We start from the raw sequence: 17,394 nt of genomic DNA, 5'->3' as shown, positions 1-17,394 counted from the left end.
AGCTCCAAAGAGAGGAGGGTCGAACACCCTCGCATTTTACAGTCGCGCCCTTACAAACGGATGTGGAAAAGACGGTGGCTTTCTTTCCCTTCGACCGACTCATTCCTTCTGTAAATACATTAAAAGAGAACCACCGTCCGTCCCCTATTAAAGTCTATTTTTTAAATGTTGACATTTGTTAATCCGTTTCTATCGAATGGCGCTTCCGTTTTCCTAGGTCGATAGAAAAATGATGGAATCACGAAAAATATACAACTTCGAATCCTTTTAACAGTTTTATCGCGGATTTGATTTACCAAGGTCGTTTGTTGCTACTATAGACACTTAAAACGAATTAGTTGCGTAGGAAATAATGGTTTGAGTGCAAATCGACATTCAGATAACTTTCGATATTCGTTCAATCGACTGGAAGATATCGCTGGATATTGATCGAACGTCGGACGTGCTTTTCGTTACTCGTATGATTTTAAATAAACACCTAGTTTCATATAGGATAACAAAAGATATCTACGTAAAATATTGAAATTCTTCTTATTATTTTTGAAATGAAGATTTGGCTCATTAAGGAAACCGAGCCGAAATATTTTGTGGAATAATGAAGCGGTATCCGGTACACATTTTAGGTATGATTCACGTTTTCTCGGCACCCCATTCGTGCTTACGTGGCACAGAATTCTCGCTAATACAAGTTACCCCAACGTAGCGATAGTGTGGCAAGCTGCTACGTTGAAAGCTCATTCGCTACATCGATTTTCCTTTCGGTGATCCTTCGTCCCCATAGTGTCCTCGCCCTATAGTTTCATCAGCGGGGAACGTGCCATTGCCCCCGAAAAATGGCGTTCCTTCGTATATCAGGGTAGAGAGCGGATCGAACAGAATTACTACAAGCTGCGAAGCCACGGTAGCCAGCCCTACAGTGGCATGCGTATTTCTTTTCTCGAAGATAAGCTTTTCCCATACTGAAATTTAATAATAAGAAATCTATTTCTCCTCTATTTATCTAATTGTAACGCGCCAATTATTTTCCAGACATTTTATACATAATCTGTTTTGTAATCTACAAGCATAGCGTGTTTTTTTTTTATTTTCATTAGAAATACAGATTATCAAAAATAAGGACCAAATGTCTAGATACTTTTAAACAGTAGCTTACATTATTTCCTTTCGCGTAATTTATTTCGCGATACGTATATGCTAATAAGGGTTATTTCGACTGGACGTTAACGACAGACTTCAAGAGCCAGTGGTTAACGTTGGTCGTGCCTCTGCCCAGTATCCCACGCGATAGGATGGTCTATGCAAAAAACGTGATCAATTCGAGGAGTGGCGAGTAGCGGTACGATTCGAATATAGAGAGGACACGAAGCTCTCATAAAATTCTCCATCGACGGAGTGTAAATCGTGTAGCGAGACGTACGGGGAAGCGCAAGCTGTAAAATCACAGGACAAAAGTAGAGGAACGAAGTAAGAGAAAGGCTGAACGCGATAATATTGGGAGGAAACGGTGCGCGAAGGAGGATAGAAATTTTCACAAGGACGGAGACGAGGTTCTCGTTAAAATTCGTCGAGGCGGTCGTCGCGTCCTGGTCGGAACGTAAAAGAAAATAAAGGAGCGCTTAGTATTAATGTCGCGATTCGTGTCCGTGTCACGTAGTGTCCCATCTCACCCGCCTTTTACCCTTCCTGGGTAGAGTGTTTCGTTTATAATGCCAAGTAACCATGATCGCGATCGACCGAAAGCGAATAATTTCAATAAAGAATAAATCTGTTAACACGGAACTGTGCAAGTAGAGCGTTGGTTGACGGAAGAATATGACATTCGCCTCCTGTTTCGTAAGATCGTTCGTTGTTATTCGTATATCGCCAATTGATAGGACTTATTATGTCAAGGACAAGACAATTTTCAACAAAAAAACGAGAAACGAAGCGACTGGTCTTCGAATAGATATATGAATAAGCATCATGGACGACACATGTATGTACCTGTCGATTTAATATTCACGTTTGAAATCGTGAATCCCGTGTATATCAATGGTATTCCGATTTAATCTTTACTCAGAAGGTCCGTTTATTGCTTTGCATTTCGACGTTAATATCCTATACGACCTACGTTTTACCAGCCAAATATCCATTAAACGGATTACCGGTTCAAGTCCAATATTTGGATAAAATCGTCGACCCTCCAGCAGGATTAATAGACGGTAGCGTACGTATGAAATAAAATATTTGGATGTTTTAACGATATTTCGCTTTCCTCCTGTTGACATGGAGAAAAAGTGGAATATTTTATTTCGCGATATTAACTGAAATGCAAGGCAAACATTCCATTTCCTTTAGTTTTTATCACGAACATAGCTTTTCGAAACACATTCAGACAAATACATTTTCACCGGTGAAAACTATTCACCGTCTTTTTGCAGCTACAAACTTCACCATTTTCGTAGCATAACCGTCTATCTCAATTAACTTTTATAATACCCTTAGTTCACAGAGCATGTCTTTTGTACGATCGATCTCGATATTCCCTCGAATCGATGTTCTTTGCTATCGTTACCCACGACTTCGACCCTTTTATTCCCCCTTCGACTTTTACCCTGCGTTTACAGCGTGCGTTGTTTTATTTAAATATCTTGAACGCGTATGTCGCTCGATATTACGGTGCGGCGTGAGCGTCTATTCGCCCGACAGACAAATCAAATTCACCAACGTTACCAACGTTCCAACCTGTCTCCCCAACACGAAGTCTGCCCTTTCGACAATGTCACAGAGAAAATGCGATTTTTCCCTCGTAACATCCAGGTAGATAGGTAGGTGTACGCGTAGACAGGAGAGACAAAGAGGGCCGCGATGCCGGAGAACCGGAGTGGCAGACGCCGAATGAAAAAAGCAGAACGGCAGAAAACATCACGGCAAATCGCCGACGCGAGAAGCCGCGAATTCCCACAAGGGGTATTTCAATTTAATGTCCGTTAATCGTATTACGTTTTGACTTTCGCAAGCAGCCAGCGACGAGCGCGTGTACACGCGTGTATATGTACTTACTTACACAGAGACGCGGCAGACAGGAGAAACACAGGTCCGAATCCTCGCGCACAGGCGCACCAGATTGCCTCGTTTCGGCTTTGTCTACGCTCCAGAGTTTTCCCTTACGTTCCCCACTGGTTATCGCTTTTCGTTCCTTTTTTTCCCTGCACCTTGGAGCAGCGCGCACCGCCGCCGCGCGCCCGTAACTGGCCGCACAGAAATGTTAATACTTGTTTAGCTCCGGCTGATTTAGCAGGCAGAATTAAAAACACAATTTCCTGCGCGCCCTGGAACACGTAAAACGCACGACCGCCTAATAGAATTACCGTGCAATCACGGTCGTTGGATTTTCAGTGTGTGCCAACCGTGGCCCGGCAATTCCGTCCGCAAACCCCTCCACGCCTCATTTTCCAAGCTTTACGAGCCACCGCGACCTTTAATATCCTCTTTCCAACCTAAGATCCTGGATAAGGTCAGCTTGAGAAATATCGCCAGCATAACCCGTTAAATTCATTTCCGAAGCAGAAAATAACGGAAAAATAATTCGATGCTCGACGTGCATCTCTCTCTGACACGAAAGCAGCCTGCAATCGGACGTTAGTCCCAGTAGTTTGCATTAAACTATCTATCTTACGAATTTCCTGATCTCTCTTTCCCGAGTTCTCGCGAAACTTAACGATGTTGTTCTCATTTTAGTCGTCGCTGGATGAACATTTACTCGAAACTTACCGTTTGTCGTCAAGAACCACTGACGAAACAACGCGCAAGTAAGAAAGAGTTTTTCGGCACCGCATCAAACACGAAGCGAGGTAACTCGCGCGAGCAGCCGCTGAAAACCGGGAAGTTGGCCGCACAGGGAAATAAAGTTTAGATATAATCATTGAAACTTTTTCCGCTCCGGTTCGTCGATTCTGTTCGACTTTCGACTGGGCGTGGGCCTCTACGCATGGATGGAACGCGTGTAACAAGCGTCGACTTTGACGCTATTGCACCGAATCGAGATGAAACGATGACTAACACGCACGAAGTGCGCAAGCGAGAACGCACGTAAAAGAGAGAGAGAAAGGGAGGAAGACGAAGAGAGATGGCACGATGAACAAAGAGAAAGGCACAAGGGTACGGATGGAGAGACGAGGAAAAGAGAAAAAAATATAGTTTCAGGTAAAAATGGAGCCGGAATGGAAAGAGAGAGGAACAGAGGAGGAGAGTGCGGCATCAAGAGAGAAGCCGAGGGTGGATTTAAATCGAGGGTGAATTGCAAACCTCCAGGGCAGCAGTTTCGAGGCTGACCCGCGATTCGAGGGTGTTCGAACAATTGCTGCCCGTAGTTTTATAATTATTGTGACACCCCTGAGGCTTATGGGATCGAGCTTCGTCCACTATACATCCACGCGCGTTACATCCTCCTATGTGTGGCTCAGTGTATGTACAAATGTTTAATAAATACTTGCTTACGTCTAAACGCACCACGCACGATGCATGACGCATACGTTATGTCCACTGAATATGTAACGCTGGTGACGCACGCGTTGCGTCATAACATTAACAACTGCTGTGCGCAAAGACATGGTTACGAGTACGAACATAATTTAAAAAAGGAGACAAAGAATAACAAGATATGGCGTACAACTTTCGTTCTAGTCCAAACTTTATTCCAAGCGCTAGCTGGTTCCGTCGAATCGGAACTATAATCACGATTAGCACGAACGCGCCACGTTGTTGCGAGGCAAAGGATGGTTAATACGAATTTAGCGTTTTAATCATTTACCGGTAAATATCGCCGGTAGAAGAACGCGAATTAAACAGTCCCAAGATTAAGCCAGGGAGTTTAAACTATAAATTCATTTTTCGTTCATTCCTTTCCTCTCTCTCCGCGAGCGTCCGACATCCATCGTCCTCGGTGTGCAAAAAAAAAAAGGTTCAAGTAAAAGCTAAAATCGTTTGCAGGATTTGCCAGCGGCGACTCTCTGCCGCACCTGTGTCCCTGTGTACGAGCGCTATTCTACGTGTACGCGTGCGTGTGCATCCACCGACTGCTTTCCCGTTCGAGCGGCAAACAGAGAGCTTTACAGAGGAAACGAAAATTCGACGGTTCGATGGGCGGTACCAACGCCGCAAATGTACTCGGTAGGCGGATTAACGTGCATTTACGAAACGCGTGCGCGCGCGCGCTCGAGCACCACCGTTTCTGCGGGCACGTGCACTACACACACGTGCACGCGTGCATAGAAAACGCCATACGCATATACGCGCGGGCATATAAACCCTGACGACGGCTGGTCGCTTGTCGCTCTACCTGCCATTCGCCCCCCCCCTCCCCGCCTCTCACCGCCCCTTCTGACTCTCTTTATCCACCAGCTCTATCCAAAACCTCTCTCTGTCGCCTCTTTCGCGGAGCAATCCAATCATCCGCGTCCTACGACTTGTACCTAGTAATTCCGTCTGTTTGATCGCATCGCCGCCCGCCGCTTTTGCCACGCTCGCTGCGCTCTATTTTCCCGCTACGTTGCGGTCCCGATTACCGGTTGCTTCTCGCCAATGCAACTTCGCCGTTTACGTTCAGACCGAACAATCGGGCAATTGCGTTTGTCCGCGAAACTTGCCTTACCGCGCGAATTACGCGCCATGGACCAGGTTTCTCTCCCTGCGTAAGCCTCTCGGATTTCACAAGGCCAATGGATATTACACGGTCGTATCTCGAAAGCGATTGCATTAGTATTTCGCTGGGTGCATACGAAATGTGCTTTCTCTTCGGTTTGAATTTGACGGCCTATTAACGCGTGGCAAATTTTATTCTGTCGCAAATAATTGATCGGTCGTGTCAAAGAAGGATATAGCGAACGTTACAGAATTTCGTTTCTGACCGGATGACGTTATCTAAGTTTGTCAGGGGTGAGGAATGAGTCTGATAACTTCGATCGTCAAAGATTGTAAACTGGAGCGGTATATTTGGTCGGATGACGCATACAAGAATTTTCCTTTGGTGACAAAATCTGTTATCGTATACACGCTCTACACACGGATTGCTGGATGAAAATATACGAACGGAACTATGAATATCCATGCGACACGCGTATTGACTGTAGGTAATCGGACGCAATAATCAGTTTCGCGAACGTTCGTTTACTCTACCACGAGAAATTAAACGACAGACGTGATGGAAATGCGATCATATTATTCGATCACTCGGCTGGCTTTTTATTTTTTTCGCTACCTAGATTTCCTTTATGCTTTTATTTAGATGTACGTTTTTAATTCCAGTTTTAGTTTTTAACGTTTACGAAATAATTATAAAACATGATGCATCACGGACCACTGTATATTAATGCTTGCGCTATGAAAAATGAAAATGTCTCTTAATACCTCTTTATAAACGCATAAGAAGTGAATTTCGTCCAATGGCGTAAAAGCATCGTAACTTCCCATCGTTTCATTTAACGCGACGAATGTCGAAAATGAAAACTACGGAGGCTGTTTCGTACAAGCGGTTACGATGCTTTAATCGCGTGAAAAGCCAGCAGTTTTTCCATTATACGATAAACATGGGACACGTCATCATTAAGGGAGTCGTTGTTGCAGGGTCGTGAATCCGTCATAACGAGGCATCCACGAGCAGAATAGCATGAAAACGAAGGGAGGTCTTGAGTGGTAAAACTCTTCGTAAAATTCCCTGTTACGATTATGACATTGGTTGCCGTTGTATATGCGCTATCCATCAACCGTCACGTTCTACGAAAGATGCAAGATGGATTATTAAATTTCTAGTATCAGCAGCGGGTCGTGCATTATGGGTTTTCTTAGTCATCTTGTAAAAGTCTCGAAGGCAGCTCGCATAACAACGGGAGAATTCAATGCCGGCTCAAGATAGGAAATGGGGAAGAATGTGAAACGTTTAATGCCGTCATACCCTTGATCGAGTATGACAGCGTTTGCAAAATTACATATGGAAATTTATGGCAGTACCTGCCTACGAGATGTATATATATAAATAAATAAATAATATAAATGTATATATAATATAAAATTTAAAAAAGACGGAAAGAGAACGTGTTAAAAAATCAACAATTGATCGCTTCGCAGTTAAAGTGAATCTATCTACGCTCGATTGCACTCGAAATTTTTGCGTTCTTCGCGACAATGGCTATTTCAAAGATCCCGAAATTTTATTCGGATATCCATAGAAACGGAGTGTAATGTTGCGAGGACAGTAAAAATAAACGAAGCAGTAATCTTGTGGTATTCATTGTGTTGGTCAGCTCATCGTTGTTAGGTTCCGATCTTTTTTTTGATGAAACGACGTATGTCACGAAACTTTAGATTACAATTACCGCGTGATCATTGTTGTAACGCCGATGGTCACACTGGCTGGACAAAGGGATACGACAATAGTAATGGATTTCCAGTGCGTCGTTGAACGGAAAGCTTGTAACATTTATGTACTAAATGTAACGAAAATGGCGTTCCTGGTTTAATGAGATGTTAGACTATCACGCAACCACACTGCCTCGTAGTTACATTGTAAATGATATTATTACTATCGTCGGAAGAACTCGACGTTACGATTCTGTTTGCCCATGTTTTTGAATATTATCCTACGCGCTTAAGCTCCTTTGGAAGTAGGACAACATGGTTATCCTACTTATAGGTTGATCAGTTGAAGTAGTAATTTTGAAAAAAGTTATTGCAATATATCGAATTAGATAGTCCGGTAGTTGATGCAACACTATTACGATATTGCGAATAAAATTTGCATCGTAGGTACACGTACAACAAAAATATTACCACAGTATACACGCAATTGCAATATTTTTATAAAACCATTCGACAATTTCGACGTTCTTGTAGTGTGTTGCGCCTCGCAACATTTTTCCATGTTTTACTATTGACTGATATTTCTGACGTTTTCACTATTCGACTAGCAACAGTAGCGACTATAAACAGTACACGGCAAGATTGCCGATTGATTTCAATCGTTTGGTTAAGTTATTCGTACATACTACATAGTTTTATTTTAATTGCTGGGGAATATTGAAATGAAACTTGGGAACAATCGACAAATCTGTAATTATATTATAAAATAAGTTTGCTGCGAACGAAAGATCGAATGTTTATAAAAAGGGATATGCGGCGAAAGGGAGAAGACGAAGTAAAAATCGGAGAAGCGGAAGAAGCGATGCTTTAAAACGTTCTGGTTAAGCCGACCAACGTCGGTTATTCGATAACGCAGAACGAAAAGCTGAACGAGCTGGGAGGGGCGCATCGAATCGGGATGGGTAATGCACGACTGTAAAGGTTTATGGGCAATATAGTGTATTTACGGTTGACGGGCAAAAGCTGCCGTGCGAAAGGGAACTAGGGTACCTATAACTTTTTCTCCGTCTCCCTTTTCATCCGTTGATCCCTCTTACGAGCGACACCGAGCGAAAATCTCGCGAATATTGACAAAACTTTTGACGCGAGGTTAGATATATTCGTTGGACCAACGGACCACGTGTCCATTCAACCTCCTTCCTCGTCATTCACCGATCATCTTTCATCCACGGTCTCGTATGGTGGAATCGTATCAACGTAAGAACATTAAAACTGGTAGCTAGTAGCAGCATCTCGCGCTGCTAGCTGCGCGAACAAAAGAATTCTGCCTTTAGACTCGGCCATGCAGAAGATCTGCAATCCTGAAACGAGAAAATTATGTGTCCTTGACTAGAAACAATGTCGTCCAAACCTACTGGATACAGAGGAGAAATACTTTAAATGGAAATGTACATTCTCGTCCGTAGGTCACCGTATCATACTTACAAGGGAGGAGTGATCTGCCTGGTAAATGAAATTTGAGAAGTAATACTTCGAAGTTATAAAACTCGATCTTCATAGAAGTTATTTTTGGGGAAGGGCATTACTTTGTTTTTTCCGTAGTAACATAAATGTTATATACATCAATTTTGAAAGCTGCTTACGGAGAACCTCGGCACCGTTTTTCGCTCGATACTCAATTTTTCAAATGAGTAACGCTCGTTTTAGTTTTCAAGAGATCGAATACTATAATTGGCAAACATTACGTTTCCAAAGCTGATTTCCATGTTTGGGTAACTTTCTTTATCAGTAGGTTTTAAATAACTGTAAATTATAAAGATTAACAAATGATTGTATAACTAGCATCGTTTTATACAAACAGTAAAGGATATTTTTGTCAAAAAAATGTGACTATCGATTATAATTTATTTTGTAAATATTATAGGTCAAGGAAGTACAAGTAAATCACGCTTACTATCTTAAAAACATAGTTGAAACTGGTCATAGGTCATGTATGATCGAACGATAGTAGCTGAAGGTTATAATAAATATATTATGATCATGAAATGAAGTAGCGACACACACTCTATTAACCATTTCTATCGTTAAGGAAACTAAATTACACTTTATAGATGTATCTTCATCTTAAAAAATATTTTTTCTAGTTAATAAGAAGTCGATGACATTTGTACGTGTCAACTTTATCGAATGAGATATACAGGGTAATCTAAAAAAGTAAAATAATTTTTTTAGAAATAAAACTAAGCGCAACTGACAAGAAAAACGTCGATTTTTCCGAGTTTTATGTACTGAACAGTCTTTACAATAGAACAATATTTCATCTTTTTACCGTGTAGTTTGTTTTTCAATAAAAAGGTGTTCAAAATTAAAATCGAAGGTATACATCACACAGTGTTTTATATAAAAAATAACTGTTTAAATATAGAAATTGCACGTTTTAATGTTTTTAAAAACATTTATTTATCGACAAAATATATGGAATATTAATATTATGTGTTTTGTATTAATTTCCGTTGCAAAATGTTAATCCAATTTCATGTATACGTATAAACAAGGATAAAAAATTGATCAATCGGGATTTAGATTTTTGTGTTATACGAATTCATAATTTTCATATATTCCGCGTGCGAGATGGAGTTATTAATAGTTGAGATAACGAATTATTTATATCGTTTTATTCTTTCACGCGGTTTTCCGCAAAGAAGAGTACATAAAACTTTTAATATGATATTTTTATCCACGCACGCGAAAACGCGAAAGGGTGCCAAACAAGCTTGGTATCATTTGGACCATCGTCCACCGATTTAACCCTATTCGATCTTAATAGGTTTTTGCGAACGTCGGGAGCGGTTCGATGACGTGGCTCGGATTTTTATCAGATTTCGCACGTTTCGCGTGACTCGAAACACGATGCTATTTGATAATCGTTAAATGAAAGGTTTCTGATATTAAAACAAAACGTATTGCCGTTAGAAATCCGTTGGTCACGCGAATTGCTTACGCGACATTTACTCAGCAAGTCCTCTTGAAATTCTCGCCGTTCGTTTCCATTACCTTCCAAACGGAACTCGTGTGACACACCTATGATCACGATGTTCCACTCGGTGGAAGAATAAATTTACGAAATAACATAGTGGACCGTTATTGATTTATCACGAGCGGGTACGACATCCGACATGGGAACGGTAAATCAAAAGCGTTATCGTAAAGCACCGTCTGCTGACAAATCTCATCGAAATTGCAAACAGTTCGAATCAGCTTGGATTTTAAATATCTTTTCCATTTAAAAACTTGTCGTAACTTTAGAAATGCTAATGCTGGATTACCAAGTGGAATTATACGGACCGGTGAAGTGATTAAAAACTTGCGATTAAATCAAAGACAATTTTAATTACCGGCCGCCTCTTTTTATCCTGTTTTATATGGGATTTAATTTCTCGTAAATTTGATAACGTAATAAGCAGAAATTTATTTAATCAACGATACGAGCGACTGACAGGTTTCATTTAAGCGACGAATGAATTTGTTTGTCAGCGACGGGATATTCTTTTTTCTTCGTTTTAGTAAACAAATCGTGAAATAAATTCCATATCACCGAATAGTATTTAAACTTGGCAAGAGACTGTTATTAAATACCGCGTGTATATTTATTTCGGCTTTGAATATGATTTAATATGTGTATGAACATCGCGAGAACCGTACGACGGAAATAAACTATCGGATTAAATATCTAAGTAACAGAGCGCTGTGCGTATAACGTACGAGTTATTGTTAGCGTCGGCCTCTCGTAAAGACTCGTGAAGGCAATTAGCTCAACGTTATTTTACTTTTGACGAGAAGAAATATTTATTAGATGGAGGTTGGTGACATGATTAAAAGTTACCCAACTATCGAATGTCATTGGTTTACTTGTTTGAGATAGATATGGTGGCACGAAGCGGGAGAGACGCGAAAGAAACTGTGAAGGTATCTTTATGCAACGATATCAATGTATTATAGCCAAATAGGACTTTAAAATTTTAAGTTGTCGAGAAAGATCCATAGTGGACCAATGACAAATCTATCTTTGATGGAACGATCGTATACAGAATATACGATCGAAGTAATTAACATCGTACACGGTAATCGTGACTCATAACGAACAAACGGAAGTAATATCAAGTAATGCATTATCCGATCAAACAATCGATGTGAGTGCAGAGGTAAATAGAAAACAGGGTGTATCGGCAATAGAACGTTATCAGGACAAACATGGTTTACAATTATGCGAAGTGTCCGACATAGTAGCGTGTTTACGCCAGCAAAGCCACAATTTTCCTTGTATAAGCAGTTCGGACGGTGTTCAGCTTGCACTCTCCTTTCCAACAGGGGTTGGAACTCGAGAAGGAGGGTGCTTTCGGGTGGAAGCTCTCAATATGTCCGACCTAATCCTCTCCCAGAGGACCCGGCGTCCCCTCTCACGCGCTTTACTTTGCAATACGTACAGACATTTCGAGCCCAGCTGCGCCACGGGATTTAGGAACTGAGCGATTAATAAATGCTTCGTACGACGAGAGCCAGGCACCAGGACTCTCCGACAGCCACTCGACGAGGCTGCCCGTGATTTACCGTTTGGACTCGTGTGTCTGCATTCAAGCTACCGCGTCTGGATTTCCGGCGATTTCGCGGCATCATTTTGATTTAGTGTCCTTCTCGTGGCATTTGAAATATCGCCAGGTATCTGTCTTTCGCTCTTCCGTCGCGTTATGCTTATACCAATTTGCCGAATTAAAGTTACGACTGAATGCGCGAATGAATTTCGTCGCTAGCTCTGTCTTTACATCAACGAGCTTCTTTTTATATCGAAACGCACTTACATCGATCGATCGACGTTACTGTGCGTTCTTGCTTATTCCCTTAATCGTCATAGCAATCGTAATACGACGTTCTATTCGGTATAATGGTTATTATTCAGTTTGCGTTTCATCTTTTTATGTAAGCGATTTTTCAAGCCAGCACCCTATCTCGCGTTTTCTTTCCGATTCGACAGCTTTGAGCCAAAAATAGATTCATGATTTAGCTTCCAGAGATTTGTTCGAAGGTCGTGAGTTTTATACGATTCAAAAAATAAAAGAAGCGACTTTAAGACACGTGATACAATAGTTTCATCGGTGATTGCGTTAAAGGGAAAATTCCAAATTGGTTATGCGTGTTAAGACACGATACATTCAACAGACGGACGAACCCGTGCAGGTGACAGGAGAACGATTAATCATCGATAACTATCGCCCGTTTAATACTCCCTCATAAAATGCTAGATCGAGGAAATTATTGATTTGTCATATTTCCTGTCAGTAATGTCGTTAACGGGACCATTCTAATCCGTTGACGTCACATGATCAAACGCGAACGAGAGTTATTGAAAATGCTTTCCCGCCTGGCACATCATGCTTGTTAAAAGCAAAAAAAAAAAAAAAAAAAAGAAAAAAAGAGAGAAAAAACAACCGTTTTCGTTTCGATCGATGGCCGGTTATAAAATAAGAAATAACATTCTTCGCTTTCCTCGCAAGCAAATTGATCGTGAAAATTCGTGAGAAGACGCAACCAATCAACGTATTTACGTTATACTCGATTTCGACGTTTTATAAAGAAAAATGGATTGGAAAACTCGCAAGAAGTCATCGCGAAGATTTTCAGTAATCATTTATTTCAAGTACGCGAAGTGGTCATAGAGAAGAATCGAGAAGCCCTGATCAAACGATATCGGAGAGAAGCATCTCCGTCAAACGGAATTATTGTTATTAAACAATGAAATAGTTGAAAGGAAGAAGAAGGAAATGTGTAATCCCGTTGTTTGCGTCTTCCGACGATGACAGCTACTTAGAAATGATATAATACCGGTCGACGGTGGAGAGGTCAGATATGAATAGCAGGTTGGTGAAGGTTGCCAACAAAACGGGAGGGGAATTGAAAATACAAGCACGCAATGTTATTACAAGTTAATACACGGAATTGTTCTGTTGCGCGAATATTCGTTTAACGTTTACGATATAGCGTGCTACAATAAGCGGATACGCGGATACAGAGGAGTTCACCTCCCCGTTTTCAAAGGTAGCTCCGTAGCATTATTGGCTTTAGCGTTGGTAGTACCTCATCGTAGAACCCTCCCGCGCTCCGGGTGTAGAGAAGCACCCTTGGACCCGCTTCAAATAGTATTTCGTTCCATTATTCATAAACATTTTATAATCTTCTTAGCGCGGTGAATTATTGCTGCTCGTACAATTGAAATAATGCGAGCTGTGGAGGTCCGCGTTGAGGGGACGGCCCGGTTGGGACCTGTGTACATCGAAAAACGAAGTCGAAAGGAATTGAAAAGAGACGAAACGAAAGGAAGAAAGAGGGATCGAGAGAAGACGGAACAAGGCGAGGAAAGGTTGGCACGGAAACGAGAAAATAGAACGAGTTCGCTCGCTGAAGTGGTGTTGAAATGTTTCGAAGCGAGGGAAAAATAATTGGACGAAGAGTCTGTCGTTACTATGGCGGCATTGGTGGAATGCGGACCGCCTGAACGATGACGAAGACAATCGTCGTGTCTTTCCATAAAGTCGTCGAACCGAATTCCCTTCTTAAACTCCTCGTTACCGAGAAGTCTTTTGCTACCTTTCGAACTACCAATCTAGGTAGTATCATCCGATAAGGGAAGTTATTTGAAAACAAAGAAAGGACTGCCAATAACTTTCGAGGAGACTGTAATTCTCGGCTGATGTTGTCTAACAAAATCTAGGAAACGGAAGGATACTTGCTGCGCTTAAGCGCTTATAATTCCTAATTTTATATTCTCTCGTAGATATTTTCTTGCTTATTCGATTAATACAATAATTGATTCTCTCGATGTAATCTGTTCATTACATTCTCAATCGAATGGGATCCATTTCGATGACTATTTTTTTTTTACAAATAGATTTAATTAGCGATGAATTATTCTCCGCAGAGAAATAGAACTTTAGTCGAATGTAGTTGAAATAAAGCTCGCTTACGATTACGATACAATATGTCATCTCTACCGGCTGTTGCGGTAGACCTAAAGCGATATACAGATGAAGTCCTAGAGGAGAGATCTTCCTGATCTCTCTATTACGTAACGGATTAGCTAGTTATGAAACTCGAGCGAACCCAAGCGACCGGTGATGAAGCGTGTTCGGAAAGTTTCCGTCAGGACGGAACCAGGACGAGGGATGTAATGGTAGAGTTGCAGGGAATAAGCGATCGGTGCCTTTCGCTCTAGAAACCGTATCCAGCCCATCGAAACTTGGCTACAGACGTTTAAGGATGTTAGCAATTAAATTCATTAACGCAAGTTTATTCCGAACTGTTAAATATATCAGGCATCCGAGAAGATTCTTTTCTTATTTTAGACGCGCGTAATTGTATCTCGGCGACGTTTACGCCTCGGCTTTAATCAATCAAATATCGATAAATTATCAAACAGCTTGGTGCAAGGGGGAGAGAGAAATGAATTTTTCCAGAATTCTCTAACGCTTAATTACTCCGATTGAAAAGAATGTATCGATCGATGTCTATCGCGCCGTTTCATTAATCCATGAAACCAATTTCGCTGTGAAGTTTTATTCACGGATCGAGTCTCCTTTTCTAACATCCTTTTATCGCGAAATAAACGTCGACATTGAAATTACTAGCAATCCTTGTAAGCGACCGGCGAAATGTTCCAGGCTACCGATCAATCCGAAGAAACGCAATGATGTTTTGCGTTCGTGTAATTTTAATTAAAGAGCTTGAAAAGCGGAAGCAACGTCGTTCCGTTTTTCGATAAAGACTCCAAAAGACTCGAAGGTAACGGTACGCAGACTACGATACTACGGGTCTAAGGAACGAAAGGAGGAGAGGGAGGCAGAGACAAAGACGGAGACAGAGAAAACTGATGAAGGCGGAGAGAGAGAGAGAGAGAGAGAGAGACGGGAGAACAGGAGATTCGGTCTTCGTAAAGCAAAGGAGCGCAGCGTGTCATGGAACGTCGCAAGGGTCTTTCCTCAAGTACCGCGCCTTTATCTCTTCTACCGAGGATCCCGTCGCATTTCAAATTTTCGGTTCCTTCCAAAGACGATCGGTGCTACGTTACGTCATCGACTGCGAATCAAAATCTTATTAACTGTTGAAAGTAAGATTTACTTTCAACCTGGAATTTAATTACACTCGCACCTGTTTGCCCGGTTGTCCGCTTAACCATCCCCGTCCTTTACGTCTTCTTGTAACTTGTACTTGGTTCCGTCGCTTCGTCTCCTGTTCCCTTTCTTACTTCTTCTTTTCTTATATCTCCTCCTCGCTATTTATATCCTGGCTTTAATCGTTTTGCTCGATTGCTTCTCCTTTGCTGTTAAACCTTCTAGAAACTCGACCGACATCCCATTTCTCATGGCCTTCATTTTTATACGAAAATATTTAAATTTCACTGGCTCGTCCAGCGGAAATTATTGCCTTTCCTGCACCATCCGAGTTTCCTCCGATTTCTCTTTCCTTTCCTTCGCAGTTCATCATTTCAGAGGCAATCTTTACCGATCCGTGAATCTCGCTCTTTCCATCTCGCAACTGCAGCAGGTATAAACATCGCAGTAGCAGCAAATCTTCAAATACCATCGTGCTCGAATCACCCTTTTTTCTCTGTCGTGCATCGATATCAAAATTGCGCGAGTGAGATACCCCTTCGAGGCAATTGCTTCCTTTCGGATAACTGTTTATTCGTTGCACTGTCCCCTCACCACCAACTTTACGAACTTGGCTTATCTTTACCATCAATTTTATTCTTCTCTACTGATGGATCTTCTTTTCAGTGCTAGGTACGGTTGCCTGGAGATGCTGCGAGATATAAGGTCCGCGGCTCATCACAGCCGTATAACGAAATTCATTTCACCGTGCGTAATGAAAAGATGAAACGATAAAATTACAAAGAAGTCTCTTACTTCCTTTTATTCTTTGATCAAGACTCTGTCTACCTTTAAATACCGATTATAAAAGTCTTCTCATTGGTTTACGCGCTGAGTACAAAAACGATACGGTACAAATTTTTCAGTATGCGTTTAAATTCACAATTTAAAGAAAAAATATCTCGCAGGTTTAGGATGCGGTGTACAGAATATTTATAACATTGTCATACCGTTATCTTAGTTTCCTATTTTTCTCATTTCTAACATAATACTATTATATATTCTTCGTATCCATCTTTGTATTCGATAGGCTGAAAACCTTCGCCAAACAGAGTTATTCTCTGCCACTCAGCTCGAGAAAAGTAATTGCGAAAGATCGGGGCGTGAAGAATTCAGGAGAAACTTCTACTTCCCGTAATCAAATATTTCGATGTAAAATTTTCAGTAGAATTCAAAGTCGAATCAAAAACACTCGGTCTCCTCTGGGCACGGAACCGTGTCAAAACTCAAAGATAAATGATACTCTTTTTACTCACCTCTGCTACTGCCGTCGGGTCCTCGGAGGATGGTACACTCCTCTATTGTGCCAAAGGCAGTGAACAACTGTCTGACATCGTCTTCTGTTTGTTGCTTGCTGAGCATTCCCACGAACAGCTTTCTGTCTGCGGGTCGGCCGCGTGTCGAAATAGAGAGAACAGAGAAAAAATACAAAGAAATACGTTAGTGTATGCTTTAGGATCGAGGTCGATTTCGCTTATAGCGCTTTTTAGGCATTAAAAAGAGATTTTGCGGCTAACACCGAAAACGACAAAGTTACACGGTTACACCAGCATCCACCATCCTAAGGGGAAGGAGATAAGGGTTATATAGATACACATATACATGTCTATACATATGTATATCTATATATATTTATATGTATACAGATATATACATATACGATCTGTGTTATATGAAAATTTACGCGATAGCCTGTAAACGGCCGAACATTTCGTTACATTCAGCAATGTATATGTATACACATATGCGTTCACTATACGGGTATACGTAACGGATATAAAATGACAAATATAATAAAATATTGTTCGTAATACTGACATTGGTATGTAGCACGACGTACACGTGTGAACAGAGACGAATA

The 17,394-nt window shown here is 41.2% G+C and overlaps 1 protein-coding gene across 25 annotated transcripts in view; it reads right to left on the bottom strand.

Moving 5' to 3' along the window:
- Positions 1–17,394, bottom strand: part of LOC100644981 (CUGBP Elav-like family member 4) — a 594,520-nt gene that overhangs the window by 43,850 nt on the left and 533,276 nt on the right. For 19 of the 25 annotated variants that reach the window (XM_048412806.1, XM_048412816.1, XM_048412810.1 and 16 more), the window contains one exon: positions 16,790–16,915. The exons of the other annotated variants lie outside the window; for them this stretch is intronic. In XM_048412806.1, the coding sequence (XP_048268763.1) occupies positions 16,790–16,915 (126 nt within the window). The remainder of the gene's footprint in view (positions 1–16,789; positions 16,916–17,394) is intronic. 25 annotated transcript variants of the gene reach the window in all.

This window comes from Bombus terrestris, chromosome 15, assembly GCF_910591885.1.
Source record: "Bombus terrestris chromosome 15, iyBomTerr1.2, whole genome shotgun sequence".
In the NCBI taxonomy this organism is placed as follows: domain Eukaryota; kingdom Metazoa; phylum Arthropoda; class Insecta; order Hymenoptera; family Apidae; genus Bombus; species Bombus terrestris.
This window is presented reverse-complemented; position numbering and strand designations above follow the sequence as displayed.